Genomic DNA, 17,268 nt, shown 5'->3' on the forward strand with positions numbered 1-17,268 from the left:
GTTATAGCTTTCCCAATCAATATCAGGAAAGTTAAAGTTCCCCATAACAACCACCCTATTACTTTCACTCTTCTCTTGAATCATCCTCGCAATCCTTTCTTCTACGTTTCTAGGACTATTAGGAGGTCTGAAAAAACTCCTAACTGGGTGAGCTCACCTTTCCTATTCCTAACCTCAGCCCAAACTACCTCTGATGGCGAGTCTTCATCCATCGTCCTTTCCACAGCTGTAATACTATCTTTGACAAGCAATGCCACACCTCCCCCTCTTTTACCCCCACCTCTGACCCTACTAAAACATTTAAACCCTGGGACCTGCAACAGCCAATCCTGTCCCTGTTCTACCCATGTCTCCGTAATAGCCACAACATTCAGAATCATTTGATAAAGTTCATACGTAAGAGACTGTTAACTAAGACAGAAGGCCACAGAATCGAAGGTAAATTACTGAAATGGCTGAGCAATTGGTTGAGTGGCAGGCAACAGAAAGGAAGGATAATGGGTAGGTACTCAAATTGGCAGGATGTGACTAGTGGCATCCCACAAGGATCTGCATTAGGATCTCAATTATCACATTAATTAAGGTGAATACTTGAGGTCATAGCACAGATATACTTGAATAGTCATACAAAGTTATATATCCAAATTTGCTGATGACACTAAGTTAACAGCATTGTAGACAGTGAAGATGATCGCATAAAATTCAAAGGAATGTAGCTAGACAAAGTGAATTGGGCAAAATAGTGTCAGATGGAGCTCAATTTAAGCAAATGTGAGGATATACATTTTGGACCAAAAACAGATAGATTTGTATACTTTTGAGATGGCATAAAGTTAAATATAATGGATGCCCAAAGAAACTCGATTGTTCAGGTGCAGAGACCTTTACAAATGTCATAAACAGGTGTAGAAAATGTTCAAGAAAACTAACAGAATACTGGCCTTTATATCTAGAGTACCAGAGTACAACTATCTGGATGTTATGCCGCAATTACACAAAATCCTAATTAGACCCCACCAGGAGTACTATGAACAGATTTGGACACCATACCTTAGTATGGATATTTTGACCTTGGAGGGAGTACAATGTAGGTTTACAAGAATGATAACCTAGCCCCTGAAGTCAAGTTATGAGAAAGAGGAGAGTTTATACTAATTAGACATGGCTTCTCTGAAATTTAGAAGGATACACAGAACAAAGAATACCTACAGTGTGGAAACAGGCCATCTGTCCCAACAAGTCCACACCGACACTCCAAAGTGTATCCATCTCAGAGCCATGTCCTTAACCTATAACCCTACATTTCCCATGGTTAATGAAGCTAACCTACACATCCCTGAACACTATGGAGAATTTAACATGGCCAGTTCACCTAACCTGCACATCTTTGGACTGCAGGAGGAAACTGGAGTACCCGAAGGAAACCCATGCAGACATAGGGAGAACATGCAAACTTCACACACACAGTCACCCAGGGCTGGGATCGAATCTGGGACCCTGGTGCTATGAGGCAGCAATGCTAACCACTGAGGTGCCCTCAAAGGTTAAGGGGTGACCTGATCAAAGTCTTCATGATATTAATAGGAAAAGAGCACATAGATAAAGATACATTATTTTCACTGGTTGGGGATTCTAGAACTAGGGGACTTAATTGAGAATTAGGCCCAGACAATTCAGAAGGGATGTTACAAAACACTTCTACACTCAAAGGGTGGTAGATGTTTGGAACTTTCTTCCGCAAATGGTAGTGGATACTGGATCAATTGGTAATTTTAAATCTAAGATAGATACATATTTGTTTAGCAAAAACATCAAGGGATATGGGCCAAAGGCAGGTATATGGAGCTAAGCCATTTTGAATGGTGGAGCAGGCTCACGGGGCTACCACTAACTCTCAATTGTCAACTTGCATCTAGGACATCTGTGCACATTGGGTGGTATCAAACAAAGCTTTGTATCATTTGTTAGAAAGCTAGTACAAGATTTCCTTGGATAGTGCACAATACTCAACAGTTCACCTACAAAGCAAACAAACTGGAAATCAAATCACCGAGGGGACACTCCAATCTCCCAAAATAGCCAACTGAAGAGCACAACAGCTCACACATCAGGGAAAATCCAACAGCACCAGGAAAATTGTTCTTGCTCAGAGGTCACAGTTTTCCAACAGTCCAACACCTCTACTAAAACAACTTTAACTTATAAAAGGAAATGAATTCCTCCATGATTAACTCTTGTTCACTTTAAACTCAAAGAAGCTCTCACCTATATTGTGCTTGAAAAAGCTCCTGCACAAAACTGCTTCTCACTGGAAGAGATGGCCCTTCACATAGCTCATCTTCATCTTTTGGAGGCTAAATGAAAGAAAAGCAAATTTATCATACAAAGCATCCATAGATAAATAATAGGAAAGAACTTGCGAGAATTGGGTGGCCAATTTAAATATAGTTTATTGCAGATTTAGCATCCCTCTGAATAATTTAGAGTTCACATTCATTATTTGCAGCTAGATACTCTTTCATAGCTAATGTAACTAAATCAGCTGGAAGATTGTTTTGTCATCAGAAAAGCAAGGAATGCACAAAGTAAATGTGTTCAAGTCTATTTGTAGAAAATAACATAATAAATGCATGTTTTGTATAAATATTTACAAATAAAATATGAACATAGGTATAATGATGGTAATAGGGCAATGATTTTGAAGGAACTGTAGAAAAGCAATTGATTCTGAACATTTAACATTGAGATGAGATTAAAATTAGTCACCACTTCCTGATGGAAAGCACATTCTATACAAGGGGGGGGGCGGCTGGTTGGGAGGGTGGCTGGAAAGGCTATAGGTAGATGAGTGGAGCAGATAGGTGGGAAGGAAAATGTACAGATAGGACAATTCAAGAAGGTGATGCTGAGTTGGAAGGATAGATCTGGGATGAGATGGGAGGAGGGGAGATTTGGAAACTACTGAAGTTGGGGTTGATGTTGATGTCGATGTTGATGTTGTGTGATTAAAGGATCCCAAGGCAGAAACATTCATCCTCCAGTCATTGGCATTAGTGGCGGCCAAGGACTTGCATGTGAGTGGAAGGGGGAGTGGAAGCAGTCGGCCACAGGGCAGCAGTGTTATTTGGGTGTGTGTGTGCGTGTCCCAGAGATGTTCCCTGAAGTCTGCAACTATGTTGGGAACAAGTACATTCCCCAGCCCATCATAATCATCCCCTGGCTTTGCATCACAATGCCCCATCTTAAACAAGCCTAAGCTGCAACAACCAAGTGCCAATTCAAGTCCCTTCATGAGGCCTGAGGCATGTCACACAAAGGACAATGTGTTTTCAGCCTGAAGTCTGACAAAATTTCAAAGCTACAAAGGATTTCAAACTGACATTTCAATTTTTTTTAAATTGGAAGATCAAATGCAGAATTCAATCAAACATTTAGCTCGATATTACGCAGTGCCCTATGTACTATAGACTTCGAATTTGTATCACCGATGTAACACAAGGAATGCCAGCATGCAACGGCAAAGCTAGGGATCACAAACTGACATGCAGGTCCATTAACTTGCTGCATTAGTGATGATCCTTAACCATGTCCATTATGTATCTAAAGTCACTGTTTTGTGGCAGCATTAATTGAGTTCTCCACAGAAACATAATTGTCTCAAGATTCTTGTTTAAGCCCTCTGTTCAACCTCAAAATATCATCAGAGGTCCAACGGCATGTTATCTGACCATAGAGTCATAGAGATGTACAGCACAGAAACAGACCCTTCGGTCCAACTCCTCCATACTGACCAGATATCCCAACCCAATCTAGTCCCATCTGCCAGCACCTGGCCCATTTTTCTCCAAACCCTTCCTATTGATAAACCAAATGCCTTTTAAGTACTGCAACTGTACTAGCCTCCACCACTTTCTCTGGTAGCTCATTCCATACACGTACCAACCTCTGCATGAAAACGTTGCCCCTTAGGTCTCTTTTATATCTTTCCCCTCCCACTCTAAACCTATGCCCTCTAGCTCTGGACTCCCCGCCCAGGGAAAAGACCTTATCTATTTATCCTACCCATGCCCCTCATGATTTTGTAAACCTCTACTTGGGAATGACTGCAGGACAATCTCCCCTGCCCCTCCAAAGAATCAAAAATATTTCTTCTAAAAAGCTGAAACTGTGTTTTGTGGCAAGAGTTGGCAACAACAGAAAAATTTAAGGTGTTGAGAACAACAAGATGAGACATGAGGCATTTTCTTTCCTATTATGCAGCAAATCACTGCAATCTGAAACTACCCGTATAGTTGTAAACAGATTAAATCATAACTTCCGAAAGCAAGTTATTTAAGTACTTGGAAAAAAAGAAGAATACACTGACCATTGAAGAACAAGCAGGGGAGTAGTGGTGGCATAGTATAGAATTGACACTGAACTAGTAACCCGCACCACCCCCTGCATAAAGAAGTTGCCCTTTGGATCCCTTTTAAATTTTTCCCCTCTCGCCTTAAACTAATGCCCTCTAGTTGCAGACTCCCTCACCCCGGGGAAAAGACATTGTCAACTTACTGTATCCATGCCCCTCATGATTTTATAAACTTCTATAAGGTCACCCTCAGCCTCTGTCACTCCAGGGAAAACAGCCCCAGCCTATTCAGCCTCTCCCTACAGCTCAAACCATGGCAACATCCTTGTAAATCTTTTCAGAATGCTTTCAAGTTTCACAACATTGTTCTTATAGCAGGGAGACCAGGACTGCATGCAGTATTCCAGTCATGGCCTCACCAATATCTTGTACAGCCACAACATGACCTCCCAGTCCATTATCTGTTATAAAAAAAATCTGCTTCAATAATGCTCTTTAATCTGCCATCCTTGTGTGGTCTGGGCTACGTGTAACTCTAGACGCACAGCAATATGACTACCTCCGAACTGTCCTCCATAATGAGCTAACAAGTCATTCCATTCCAGCACAATTAGGGAAAGGTCAATAAATGCTCGTCTAGCCAGCAATGCCCAGATCCTATGAATGAATAAAAAGTAATGGCTAGCACTGCCAAAGAGCTGGCACAGTCAAGAAGAGCCAAATTACGAGCTTGTACAAATAACGCTCAAAATAAATAACAAACATGAAATTTGTCTTTTTTTGTCCTGTTCTATTTTTCTGATGAACACAGACAAACAATCATACCTTGACTGCAGGCCTCCCATTTGTTAAAACAATATTGTTCAGATCCTCATGAACCCTATCAAGAAGCCATAGCAGAAACTCTTGAGCATCATGCTGAGAGTTGCCACGATATTGGAAAGCATTCTTGGATACGACATTCTGAAAGAAAATTAAAAGGTATAAGTTTACTTCCCAACATCCAGTTTTTAAAAAAACTTGTATTTATATTACAGGGAGCATCCCAAACATCTCATGGCCACCTACACTTTAAAAAGTAAGTAATTAGCCATTGTGCAGGCAACAAGGTCCTACAAAATACAATAAACACAGAATCTGTTTTGGCGATGGCAGACTTGATCATTTACCAGAGTATACGCGGAACTCTCTGCTCTTCAAAACAGATATACGAAAGGATCTCTTGTATTTACCTGAGCATGAAGCCTGGTTTAATGCCTCATTGAAAAGATATTTATGACAATAGAGTGGAGGAGAGGAGGAAGCAATGAGGATCCTTACAGAAAAGTAAGTGGGAGAGGATTTGAACAAATAAGGCAGAAAGTTTAACAGAAACAGAATGTAAATAATGAGATCAACTAGAGAATGACAGCATGGAACGGGGGATTAAAAATCACCTCGTCTGCCTGATAAAGGATGGAACATTAGATGTGATGACACAACAGACAGAAGTTTCAGTGCATGACACAGCAGAAGCATGAAGAAGCATGGCACTACATGAATAGCAGGAATCTTCGTACTCTTCTGGTCAAAAATGCTCCCATAAACAACCAAAAAAGGTTATTTATCTCACCTACAATTGGCAGGATCTTGTCATGCCTCTGGGACTGAACTTTAGTATGACTAAAGATGGCTCATATCTCAGCCTTTGACAGTATCTCTCACATCCCAGGGAAAAAAAATTAAAGCCTCACTTAGCAACATCTAACAAAGTTGGATCAAACTGTAACAGAGAAGGTGTAATCGGTCCATGCTGCATTGCATTCTGACTGCCCTAATTGCTAGGTTATAGTTAACTGGGCATTAGAATTGTAACAGACAACATCCTGGTTTCAAAAGGACATGCAAATTTAAGGGACAACTACACATGCCCTCTTGAGCCAGGTCTGCCATTCAATCATGACTAATCCTACTTTTCCATCCCTCTTGGTCTTGAATATAGTCAGTAGTTAATCATCTCGAGGACAGATAATTCCAAAGATTCACAACTGAGAGTGAAAAAAACTTCTCACTTTAGTCGTCAAAGGTCATTCCCTATTCTCGAGATTCTTTTCCCGCGTTACCTGTTTGTAGATCTCCACCAGGGCATTTCAATTGCAAAATTGCCTTGATATGTTGCAGTCTCCATTTCCATTGATTGGGATTCCATAGAATACAGCACAAACCTGGTATGTATAGTTTACAATTAGAGGATTTTGATGCCCAAGCAAAAGGCTGGGGTGTTTCTACCCCATCTGCATTCGAAGGCCTTTAAAGACTCTGAGTGCACTAGAGGTAGACAGCGAGGAAAACACTATACCCTCCTCAAATTCTTCCCTCAAGCAATACCACTGCTCATTCATTGCTTCGCTTGCATAGTCATAGAGATGTACAGCACGGAAACAGACCCTTCTGTCCAACTCATCCTTGCCGATCAGATATCCCAAAACAATCCAGTCACACATCCCTCCAAACCCTTCCTCTTCATATACCCATCCAGATGCCTTTTAAATGTTGCAATTGTACCAGCCTCCACCACTTCCTCTGGCAGCTCATTCCATACACACAACACCCTCTGTGTGAAAAGGTTGCTCCGTAAGTCTCTTTTATATCTCTCCCCTCTCACCCACACCTATGCCCTCTAGTTCTGGACTGCCCCACCCCAGGGAAAAGACTTTGTCCATTTATCCTATCCAAGCCCATCATGATTTTATAAACCTCTATAAGGTCACCCCTCAGCCTCTGATGCTCCAGGGAAAACAGCCCCAGCCTATTTAGCCTCTCCCTATAACTCAAATCCTCCAACCCTCGCAAATCTTTGGAAATCATTTCCGAACCCTTTCAAGTTTCACAACATCTTCCCGATAGGAAGGAGACCAGAACTGCACGCAATATTCCAACAGTGGCCTAACCAATGTCGTACACAGCCGCAACATGACCTCCCAACTCCTGCTCTCAATACTCTGACCAATAAAGGAAAGCATACCAAACGCTTTCTTCACTATCCTACCTACCTGCAACTCCACATTCAAGGAGCTATGAACCTGCACTCCAAGGTCTCTTTGTTCAGCAACACTCCCTAGGACCTTACCATTAAGTGTACAAGTCCTGCTAAGATTTGCTTTCCCAAAATGCAGCACCTCACATTTATCTAAAGTAAGCTCCATCTGCCACTTCTCAGCCCATTGGCCCAACTGATCAAGATCCTGTTGTAATCTGAGGTAACCTTCTTCACTGTCCACTACACCTCCAATTTTGTTGTCATTTGCAAACTTACTAATTATACCTGTGTTCACATCCAAATCATTTATATAAATAATGAAAAATAATGGATCCTTATGGCACTCCACTGGTCACAGGCCTCCAGTCTGAAAATAACCCTCCACCATTACCCTCCATCTTCTACCTTTGAGCCAGTTCTGTATCCAAATGGCTAGTTCTCCATGTATTCCATGAGATCTAACCTTGCTAACCAGTCTCCCATGGGGAACCTTGTCGAACGCCTTACTGAAGTCCATACAGATCACATCTACTGCTCTGTCCTCACCAATCCTCATTGTTACTTCTGCAAAATACTCAAATCAAGTTTCTGAGACACGATTTCCCCACACACAAAGCCATGTTTACTATCCCTAATCAGTCCTTGCCTTTCCAAATACATGTACATCTTGTCCCTCAGGATTCCCTCCAACAACTTGCCCACCACCAGCGTAAGGCTCACTGGTCTACAGTTCCCTGGCTTGTTCTTACCACCCTTCTTAAACAGTGGCACCATGTTAGCCAACCTCCAGTCTTCCAGGACCTCACCTGTGACTATCAATGATACAAATATCTCAGCAAGAGGCCCAGCAATCACTTCTCTAGCTTCCCACAGAGTTCTAGGGCACACCTGATCAGGTCTGGGGAATTTATCCACCTTTATGTGTTTCAACACATCCAGCACTTCCTCCTCTGTAATATGGACATTTTTCAAGCTGTCACCATCTATTTCCCTAAAATTCTATATCTTCCATGTCCTTTTCCACAACACTGATGCAAAATACTCATTTGGTATCTCCCCATCTCCTGTTGCTCCACACAAAGGCCACCTTGCTGATCTTTGAGGGGCCCTATTCTCTCCCTAGTTACCCTTTTGTCCTTAACGTATTTGTAAAAACCCTTTGGATTCTCGTTAATTCTATTTGCCAAAGCTATCTCATATCCCCTTTTTGCCCTCCTGATTTCCCTCTTAAGTATACTCCTACTTTCTTTATACTCTTCTAAGGATTCACTTGATCTATCCTGTCTGTACCTGACATAAGCTTCCTTCTTTTTCGCAACCAAACCCTCAATTTCTCTGGTCATCCAGCATTCCCTATACCTACCAGCCTTTCCTTTCACCCTAACAGGAATATACTTTCTCTGGACTCTTGTTATCTCATTTCCGAAGGTTTCCCATTTTCCAGATGTCCCTGTACTTGCAAAATTCTGCCTCCAATTAGCTTTTGAAAGTTCTTGTCTAATACCATCAAAATTGGCCTTCTTACAAATTAGAACTCAACTTTTAGATCTGGTCCATCCTTTTCCATCAGTATTTTAAAACCTAATAGAATTATGGTCGCTGGCCCCAAAGTGCTCCCCCACTGACACCTCAGTCACCTGCCCTGCCTTACTTCCCAAGAGTAGGTCAAGTTTTGCACCTTCTCTAGTAGCTACATCCTTACAAGTTTGTTTCTCAATTTCCCTCTGACTATTAGGAGGTCTATAATACAATCCCAATAAAGTGATCATCCCTTTCTTATTTCTCAGTTCCACCCAAATAACCTCCCTGGATGTATTTCCGGGAATATCCTCCCTCAGTACAGCTGTAATGCTATCCCTTATCAAAAACACCACTCCCCCCTCCTCTCTTGCCTCCCTTTCCATCCTTCCTGTAGCATTTGTATCCTGGAACATTAAGCTGCCAGTCCTGTCCATCCCTGAGCCATATTTCTGTAATTGTTATGATATCCCAGTCCCATGTTCCTAACTATGCCCTGAGTTCACCTGTCTTCCCTATTAGGCCCCTTGCATTGAAATAAGTGCAGTTTAATTTATCAGTCCTACCTTGTTCTCTGGTGTGTTCCTGCTTGCCTTGACTGTTTGACTCGCCTTTGTTCTCAACTGTACCAGTCTCAGATTGAAATCTTTCCTCACTATCTCCCTGGGACCCCCACCCCCCGGCAACCTTACTAGTTTAAATCCTCCAAAGCAGCTCTCGCAAATCTCTCCTCCAGTATATTAGTCCCCCTCCAATTTAGGTGCAATCCGTCTTTCTTGTACATGTCACTTCTACCCCAAAACAGCTTCCAATGATCCAAAAATGTGAATCATTCTCCCATACACCAGCTCCTCAACCATGCATTCATCTACTCTATCCTCCTATTCCTGCCCTCAGTAGCTCATTGCACCAGGAGTAATCCACATATTACTACTTGAGGACGTTTTTAAATTCCTGCTTAACTCTCTAATCTCCCTTAGGAAGGGAAAAGTTGAGATTCCAATGTCGTTGGTTCCAATTGTACAATGACCTCCTGCTGGCCTCTCCCAGCTTGTTCTTATATATGTACGTAACAAGTAGCTGTATAGCTGCTGACAACTGCCCTGATTATATGAATTGCACTGCATGATAAATGAGGTGCCTCTATACAACTGACATTCATTCCAATCAGCACAAGCTGCAGAACAAACTACTCAGAACATACTGACAGCCAAGACTCATCCTTCTGCAAAACCAAATATTGCAACGTTCCCACATCCCAGCATTTATATTGCAATTTGAATCACTGCTAATCCAAGATGGAGGACAGGAAAAATTTCAGGCTTTAACAGCTGCTCCTTTTTTGAGATACTTTAGGTGTTGGAGGTGATTTTCTCGAATTCCAGGAGCAGCAATTACTGTTTTATATGCTGTTGCATTGTTTTGGAACTTTAAAAAATCAAAACAATAGCACTTTTCAAAGGGAGAGGATCAGTGCTATAACGAATGGGATTTGAGATTGATGCTGTTTCAGGAATGGAGAATTTATTTTGGCTCAGCTGATTACCCCGCCTTTCAGAATCTGTTTTGGAAATTTTCAGCTACCTGGTTTGCACATGCAAATTTAATATTCAGAACACTTTAATAGTTTAGACTTGCCTAAAAGTTTGGAATAACTCAGTAGACTTGCAAAGTTCTCACTTAAACCACTCGTTCACGCTGCAAGCAACTGTCTTATCTGCTGCCAACCCAGCAAGTGAGCAAATGCTTTCTTTACTAATTAATTCAGTGCTTCACTTCGTGGTAACCTGACCAATAACTGAAAAGTGGACTTGTAGGTGCTGAGTGCAAGTGGATTTTACTTAATAAAAGCAAAATATACAGCTGTTGGAGATCTAAAATAAACTAAAATTGCTGAAGAAACTCAACATCAACTTTATTCTGTCTTCACCTGCTAAGTACAATTTGATTCTTCTTCAGAATGGAAATAACAGAAATCAAAGGTTACCGGGGCAGGTAGGAATGCAGACATAGGATTCCATACAGATCAGCTACAACCTTAATTGAATGGCAAAGCAGACCTGAAGGGCTAAATGGCCTACTGTTTTTAATTCATATTTCATAATAGAAAAAGTGATAAGTTTTACCTTTTCAACGCAAAAGGGGGATGGTAAATGGAACAAATACAACAGTCAGAGAAAGCCCGAAGGTAAAAATATTAGAGAAGAAAGGTGTTACGGAATAGGGTCAGAAGGAGCAGTAATGGTTGTTATGACGTGGCAAAACATTGGTTCACAGCAAGTGACTAGAAGCAAAAACAAGGTACAGACATTGTGAGGAATGAAATATCAAAATGAAGGAAAGAAATCATGGTCTCAGTCAGTGTTGAGTCCAGAAGGTCGTAAAATGTCGAATCATAAAATGAGGTGCAGGCCCTGCAGTTTTTGCTGGGCTTCACTACAGCAGATCTAGAACAGAGATGTGAGCATGAAAGCAAGATAATGTGTTGAAGTGGCAAGCAACCAGAAGAATGGGGCCATCCTTGTGGACCGAGTTAAGGTGTTCTGCAAAGCAGCCACATAATCTGCATTTGGTCTCCCCAGTATAGAATAGGCCACATTATGAGCATGGGAGCAGTGGGAGAGTGGATCAGAATGTCACTGAGGGAAGTCTCTTTGGAGTGTTGGTAGGGATGGTGAGGATTTGTTTGGTCTGGTGGACATGTTGTTTGGTGGGGTTGGGGACAGTGACTTGTACAGTCTTAATGTGACTTTGAGCCACTACACTAGGTGAAATAGTCACTATATGTAATATTGAATTAACTTTGAGCCTATCAGCAATTGCTCTTAATAACAGATGCGTACCAGCTGACAGTCACTGAAAGTCACAAAAACATTTGGTATGTTAGTTTTCTGGATTGCTGTTTCAGTATCATCCATCCTCTGCTGTGATCTAAAAACTAGGGAGCATTTTTTAAAGTGAGAGGAGAAACATTTAAAAGGAACTTGAGGGGCACCTTTTTGACGCAGATGGTGGTTCATATGTGGAATGAACTGTCGGAGGAAGTGGTAGATGCAGGTACAGTTATAATATTTAAAAGGACATTCGGGTAGGTGCATAAATAGGAAAGATTTACAGGGATATTGGCCATTTGCAGGCAAGTAGGACTAGTTTAGTTTGGGAAACTTGGCAGGCTTGAACAAGCTGGACTGAAGAGTCTGTTTCCATGCTGGCATTTTTGATCGACTGGCATTGAAGTGGTAGATGCAGGTACAGTTATAATATTTAAAAGGACATTCGGGTAGGTGCATAAATAGGAAAGATTTACAGGGATATTGGCCATATGCAGGCAAGTAGGACTAGTTTAGTTTGGGAAACTTGGTAGGCTTGAACAAGCTGGACTGAAGAGTCTGTTTCCATGCTGTCATTTTTGATCGACTGGCATTTTTGATCCTTTGTTCTTTAAGGATTCTTGAATGCAAAATATCTTGTCTATGAAATTAACGTTTGCTCTTTCTTAGTCGCATGGGCCTGTTTGTTGCTCTGTACAGCTCCTTTAAAATGAATGCAAACACACTAATCTTTAAAAAAAATCACTAGTTATGCAGGGCACAATATGATGGTGCCACAGATTAGAGACGAGCATTATGAATTCCATACAAGCTCATTTATCAACACTCCCTTATCCATTAGTTTTCTGCAGGAATCTTTTGCAAATTCCATCTCCCTGTGCAGACAATTGAACCAAATGACAGCATGCCAATTTCACCTTAAATCATCGTTATACCTGTCTTTCCTGTCAACATTCCCTTGATCTGAGAAATATCCAGTTTTACAGGACATTTGATCATCTCTATCTGGACTTGTCCTGTAACTCTTAAATTTTATTACTAATCAAACTTTTATTCAGCAATGCTCCTTCTTTCAGAGTTGTTAACTCACAGTGCCATTAACTGAGATGCTATTATTAGAAACGTTTTAAGATTGTGAGGAGACAGCACAAATAGAAGTAGACTAATTCCAGTTGAGGGGTCAAGAATGTGGGTTTTGCCAAGATTCCATGCAATAGGTTTCTGCAAGGACAGGAGAGTGTTCTGCACAAGCACAGGGTTACAGTTGTGGAACTTAGTTTCATAGTGGGTGGTTGAGGCAGAAATTATGTCAACATTCCAGATTATGTTGGATAATAAGGAGTATAATATTTTGTTTAAATTCTTTTTTAAACGGTGGCACAGTGGTTAGCACTACTGCCTCACAGCGCCAGAGACCCAGGTTCAATTCCTGCCTCAGGCAACTGTCTGTGTGGAGTTTGCACATTTTCCCCATGTCTGCGTGAGTTTCCTCCAGGTGCTCCGATTTCCTCCCACAGTCCAAAAGTGTGCAGGTTAGGTAAATTGGCCATGCTAAATTGCCCGTAGTGTTAGGTGAAGGGGTAAATGTAGGGGAATGGGTCTGGGTGCGTTGCTCTTTGGAGGGTCGGTGTGGGCTTGTTGGGCTGAAGGGCCTATTTCCACACTGTAATCTAATCTAATCTAAAATGAACTAGATTTTAAAGTAGTAGCAATCCGCAATTTAAACGCTTCCAGAAATTTCCAGCAATTATTAGGTCAGACGTGAAATCACGATCTCCTGGAGCTATATCTGATAAAATAGAATATCCTTTATTGTCACATATAGTTGAGGACTGGAATACATTGAAAAGTTTTACAATGTTGCCTCTTATGGTGCCATCTTAGGTAGAATTACCAAGGTACAAATCTTAGATACAAAAAAAGGAATTAAAAAAAGGTTGCATTTCTTTACAGTGTTTAAAGAATAAGTCAAATACAAGACAGTTAAATAATTAACATTACAGTCAGATAAAACAAAATTATTCAAATAAACATTACAGTGCAGCAGCTGAGTGCAGGGGTTTTCACTCATGGTCTGACCACCCGCACCAGGTCCCAGTCCATCCCCGCTTCACGCCGGCTCTTAGCTGCTTCAGGGTAAGTTTTCTCTGCTCCAGGGCTGCATTCCCCAAGCCAGCTGCTGCTCTGGGTCTGCTTTCCCTGCGCCAGCTGGTGCTCACCAGCTCCCCCATTCAAGGGAGGGGAAAAAAAAGAAAAAAGAAAGAAAGCAAAAGAACATGTGGAGCAGGAGCTCTGGCTAGTGCATCTTACTCTGCCACCATCTTGGACCCCAGCCAACACAAAGGACTAGTAGCCAAGATGTCTACCTCAGCCTGAAGAAAGGATGCTATTGAAACTGTAACTGCTTCACTTTATGCAGTGTCTCCCAAATTATCTGCTCCAAGTTAATAGCTTGTGACAAAGTGACATGAAAATCTACTTCATTAGTTGAAAATTTCAACCCCAAGCCTCAGTCAGATGACATTTATTTGAAGAGCTGAAGGGCTTTTGCCTGAAATATCGATTTTCCTGCTCCTCGGATGCTGCCTGACCTGTTGCGCTTTTCCAGCACCACTCTAATCTAGACTCTGATTTCCAGCATCTGCAGTCCTCACTTTTGCCCACATGACAAATGTATTTGATCAAATCACCTTTAATTATACAACTTTGGTTCATCAACCTGCTTGTAACACCAGAAATGTAAATAGCTCCAGAGTTGGCTAAACACCTGCTTCTGTTCTCAATATCTCCCAAAATTTGTTGGATGGAAAGAAATCAGTGTTTCGGTAGCAGGAGTCAAGGGAGCACTAGCCGGGGGCAGCTGGAAGGTAAGTTTGAAAATTAAAAACTTAGCTCATGAATCAGCAGAGCAAATGCTGAACAGGAGCAGAGGTGGATCTGGGGACTGCTCAATAAGTGAACTAACATAATTGGGCAGTGCCTAAACCCAAAACACTACATGTAGTGTCTCCCACCTGTCCCCCTCCTCGAACCAAAACAAAGATATGGAAGGTTGGTAAGGTAAGGGTTTTTTTTAAATCTCTTTTGGCAAGTTAGAGCAGAGGGGATGGAAGCTAGGGCATTTGCATGCTCCCCTTGCAGGATGTGGGAGGCAAGGTTCACCACTTGTGTCCCTGCTGACTTCACCTGTCAGAAGTGCACCCAACTCTAGCTCCTCACAGACCGCGTTCGAGAACTGGAGCTGGAGCTGGATGAACTCCAGAATATTTGGGAGGCTGAGGGGGTGATGGGGAGGAATTATAAAGAGGATAAAGGTAGTTGTGTGACTGTCAGGAGAGGGTAAGGGAACAGGCAATCAGTGCAGGGATCCCATGTGGCCGGTTTCCTCAACAGCTTTCGATACTGTTGGGAGGAAGGGGGGGGGGGGGGGGAGAACGTACCAGGGGAAAGCCACAGCTACCAGGTCTCTGGCACTGAACCTGGCTCTGTGGATCAGAAGGAGAGCAGGGAGAATAGGAGAACGATAGTGATAGAAGATTCAATGGTTATAGGGAACAAACAGGAGATTCTGTGGTCACAAACAAGACTCCAGATGGTATGTTACCTCCCAGGTGCCAGGTTCAGGGATGTCTTGAATCAAGTCTACAGAATTCTTAAAGGGGAGGTGAGCAACCAGAAGTCGTGGTACACATCGGTACCAATGACATGGCTAGGAAAAGTGATGAGAATCTGAAAAGTGAATATTGGGAGTTGGGTCAGAAGCTAAAAGGCAGGACGAGTACAGTACTAATCTCAGGATTGCTATCGGTGCCACGGGCTAGTGAGGCTAGGAACAGAGAGCTAGTGCAGCTGAACATGTGGTCGAGGAGCTGGTGCAGAAGGGAGGGCTTCAGATAGGTGGATCATTGGGATACCTTCTAGGGAAGGTGGGGCCTGCCCAAGTAGGCACCTGAACTGGTGGAGCACAAGTATCTTGGGTGTAAGGTCTACTAGAGCTGGAGCTCTCTGGAAGGGTTTAAACTAGTTTGGCAGGAGGATGTGAACCAGAACTATAGATCAGAGGATAGGGTAGCTGGTGAACAGGAAGATGCAGCGTCTGAGAGGAAGGATAGACAGTTGGTAGGGCAAAAGTTGCAGCCAGTGTGATGGGTTGAAGCGTGTCTATTTTAACACAAAAAGTGTCAGCATTAAGGGCCATAAACTGAAGAGCATGGATCAGTACTTATAGTGGCCATTATGGAGACTTGGATATCACAGGGGCAGGAATGGTTGTTGGATGCTCCGGCGTTTAGATATTTCAAAAGGAAAAGGGAGGGAGGTAAAAGAGGTGGGGGAGTGGCATTGCTAATCAGGGATAGTATCACAGCTGCAGAAAGGGAGGTTGTCGAGGAGGGTTTCTCAACTGAGCCATTTTGGGTGGAAGTCAGAAACAGGAAAGGAGTAGTCACTTTATTAAGAGTTTTCGACAGACGCCCCCAGTAGCAACACAGACACAGAGGAGCAGATTGGGAGGATAATTTTAGGAAATGTGCAGCGTAGTAGTGTTGCTGTCATGGGTGATTTTAACTTCCCTAATATTGGTTGGAACCTCCTTAGTACAAATAATTTGGATGGAGCAGATTTTGTCAGGTGTGTCCAGGAAAGATTCCTGACTCAATATATAAATAGGCGGACTCGAGGGGAGGCAGTGTTGGATTTGGTGCTTGGTAACATACAAGGTCAGGTGTCAGATCTCTCGATGGGAGAGTGTTTCAGTGACAGTAATCACAACGCTCTGACCTTTACTATAGTCATGGAAAGACAATATGGGAATGTATTTAACTGGGGGAGAACAAATTACAATGAAATTAGGCAAGAACTGTGGAACATAAATTGGGAGCAGATATTCTCATGAAATGCATGACAGAAATATGGAGGTTGTTTTGGGAGCACTTACTACAAGTGCTGGATAGGTTTGTTCCACTGAGGCAAGAGAGGGAGGGTAGAGTGAAGGGACCTTGGATCGGGAAGAGACTGCTGCGCCTTTGTCAATGATCTTTGCTTCCTCACTGTCTACAGGAGTAGTAAATGTGGTAAATGTCATTTTCTCAGGGGGTGGTAAAAGATTGGGAAATGACATCACCATAGGAAATGATGTCGCTACAGGAAATGACATCACAAACCCAAGAAACTCAAACATAAATAGAAAGCAGGCTATACCACCAGTGCTTCATTTGGAGGCTCACTGAAGATGCTGCCTAGTATGGTAACGAAACATTTGAAAATGAACCTTCCAGCTCAGCAAACAAACCTACATCCAGAATTTACTTATCATTAACCTCAGACTCATTGGCCTATAGTTCCCTGGCTTTTTCTTACCGCCTTTCTTAAATATGCACAATTTGTAGTCCTATCTGTCTCATATTAAACTAAACTGAAACACTGTAGAGGTTTCTCAACAACAATTACAATCCGTCTTGAGTTAATAGGTTGCATTGCATTTTCAGTTTTACATAATCTCAACAATCTAGCTGAGTGCCATGCACTATTTAAAAGCCGAATCTCTTGCA

At 42.2% G+C, this 17,268-nt stretch overlaps 1 protein-coding gene across 1 annotated transcript in view; it reads right to left on the bottom strand.

Annotated features, from left to right (window-relative positions):
* usp31 (ubiquitin specific peptidase 31) overlaps nucleotides 1–17,268 on the bottom strand; it is a 140,428-nt gene that overhangs the window by 84,990 nt on the left and 38,170 nt on the right. Inside the window, exons 2-3 of the mRNA XM_043711666.1 lie at nucleotides 5,177–5,314; nucleotides 2,266–2,354 (exon numbers count right to left, since the gene is read on the bottom strand). Coding sequence (XP_043567601.1) covers nucleotides 2,266–2,354; nucleotides 5,177–5,314 — 227 coding nt within the window. The remainder of the gene's footprint in view (nucleotides 1–2,265; nucleotides 2,355–5,176; nucleotides 5,315–17,268) is intronic.

Source organism: Chiloscyllium plagiosum, chromosome 21 (assembly GCF_004010195.1).
Source record: "Chiloscyllium plagiosum isolate BGI_BamShark_2017 chromosome 21, ASM401019v2, whole genome shotgun sequence".
Taxonomy (NCBI): Eukaryota; Metazoa; Chordata; class Chondrichthyes; order Orectolobiformes; family Hemiscylliidae; genus Chiloscyllium; species Chiloscyllium plagiosum.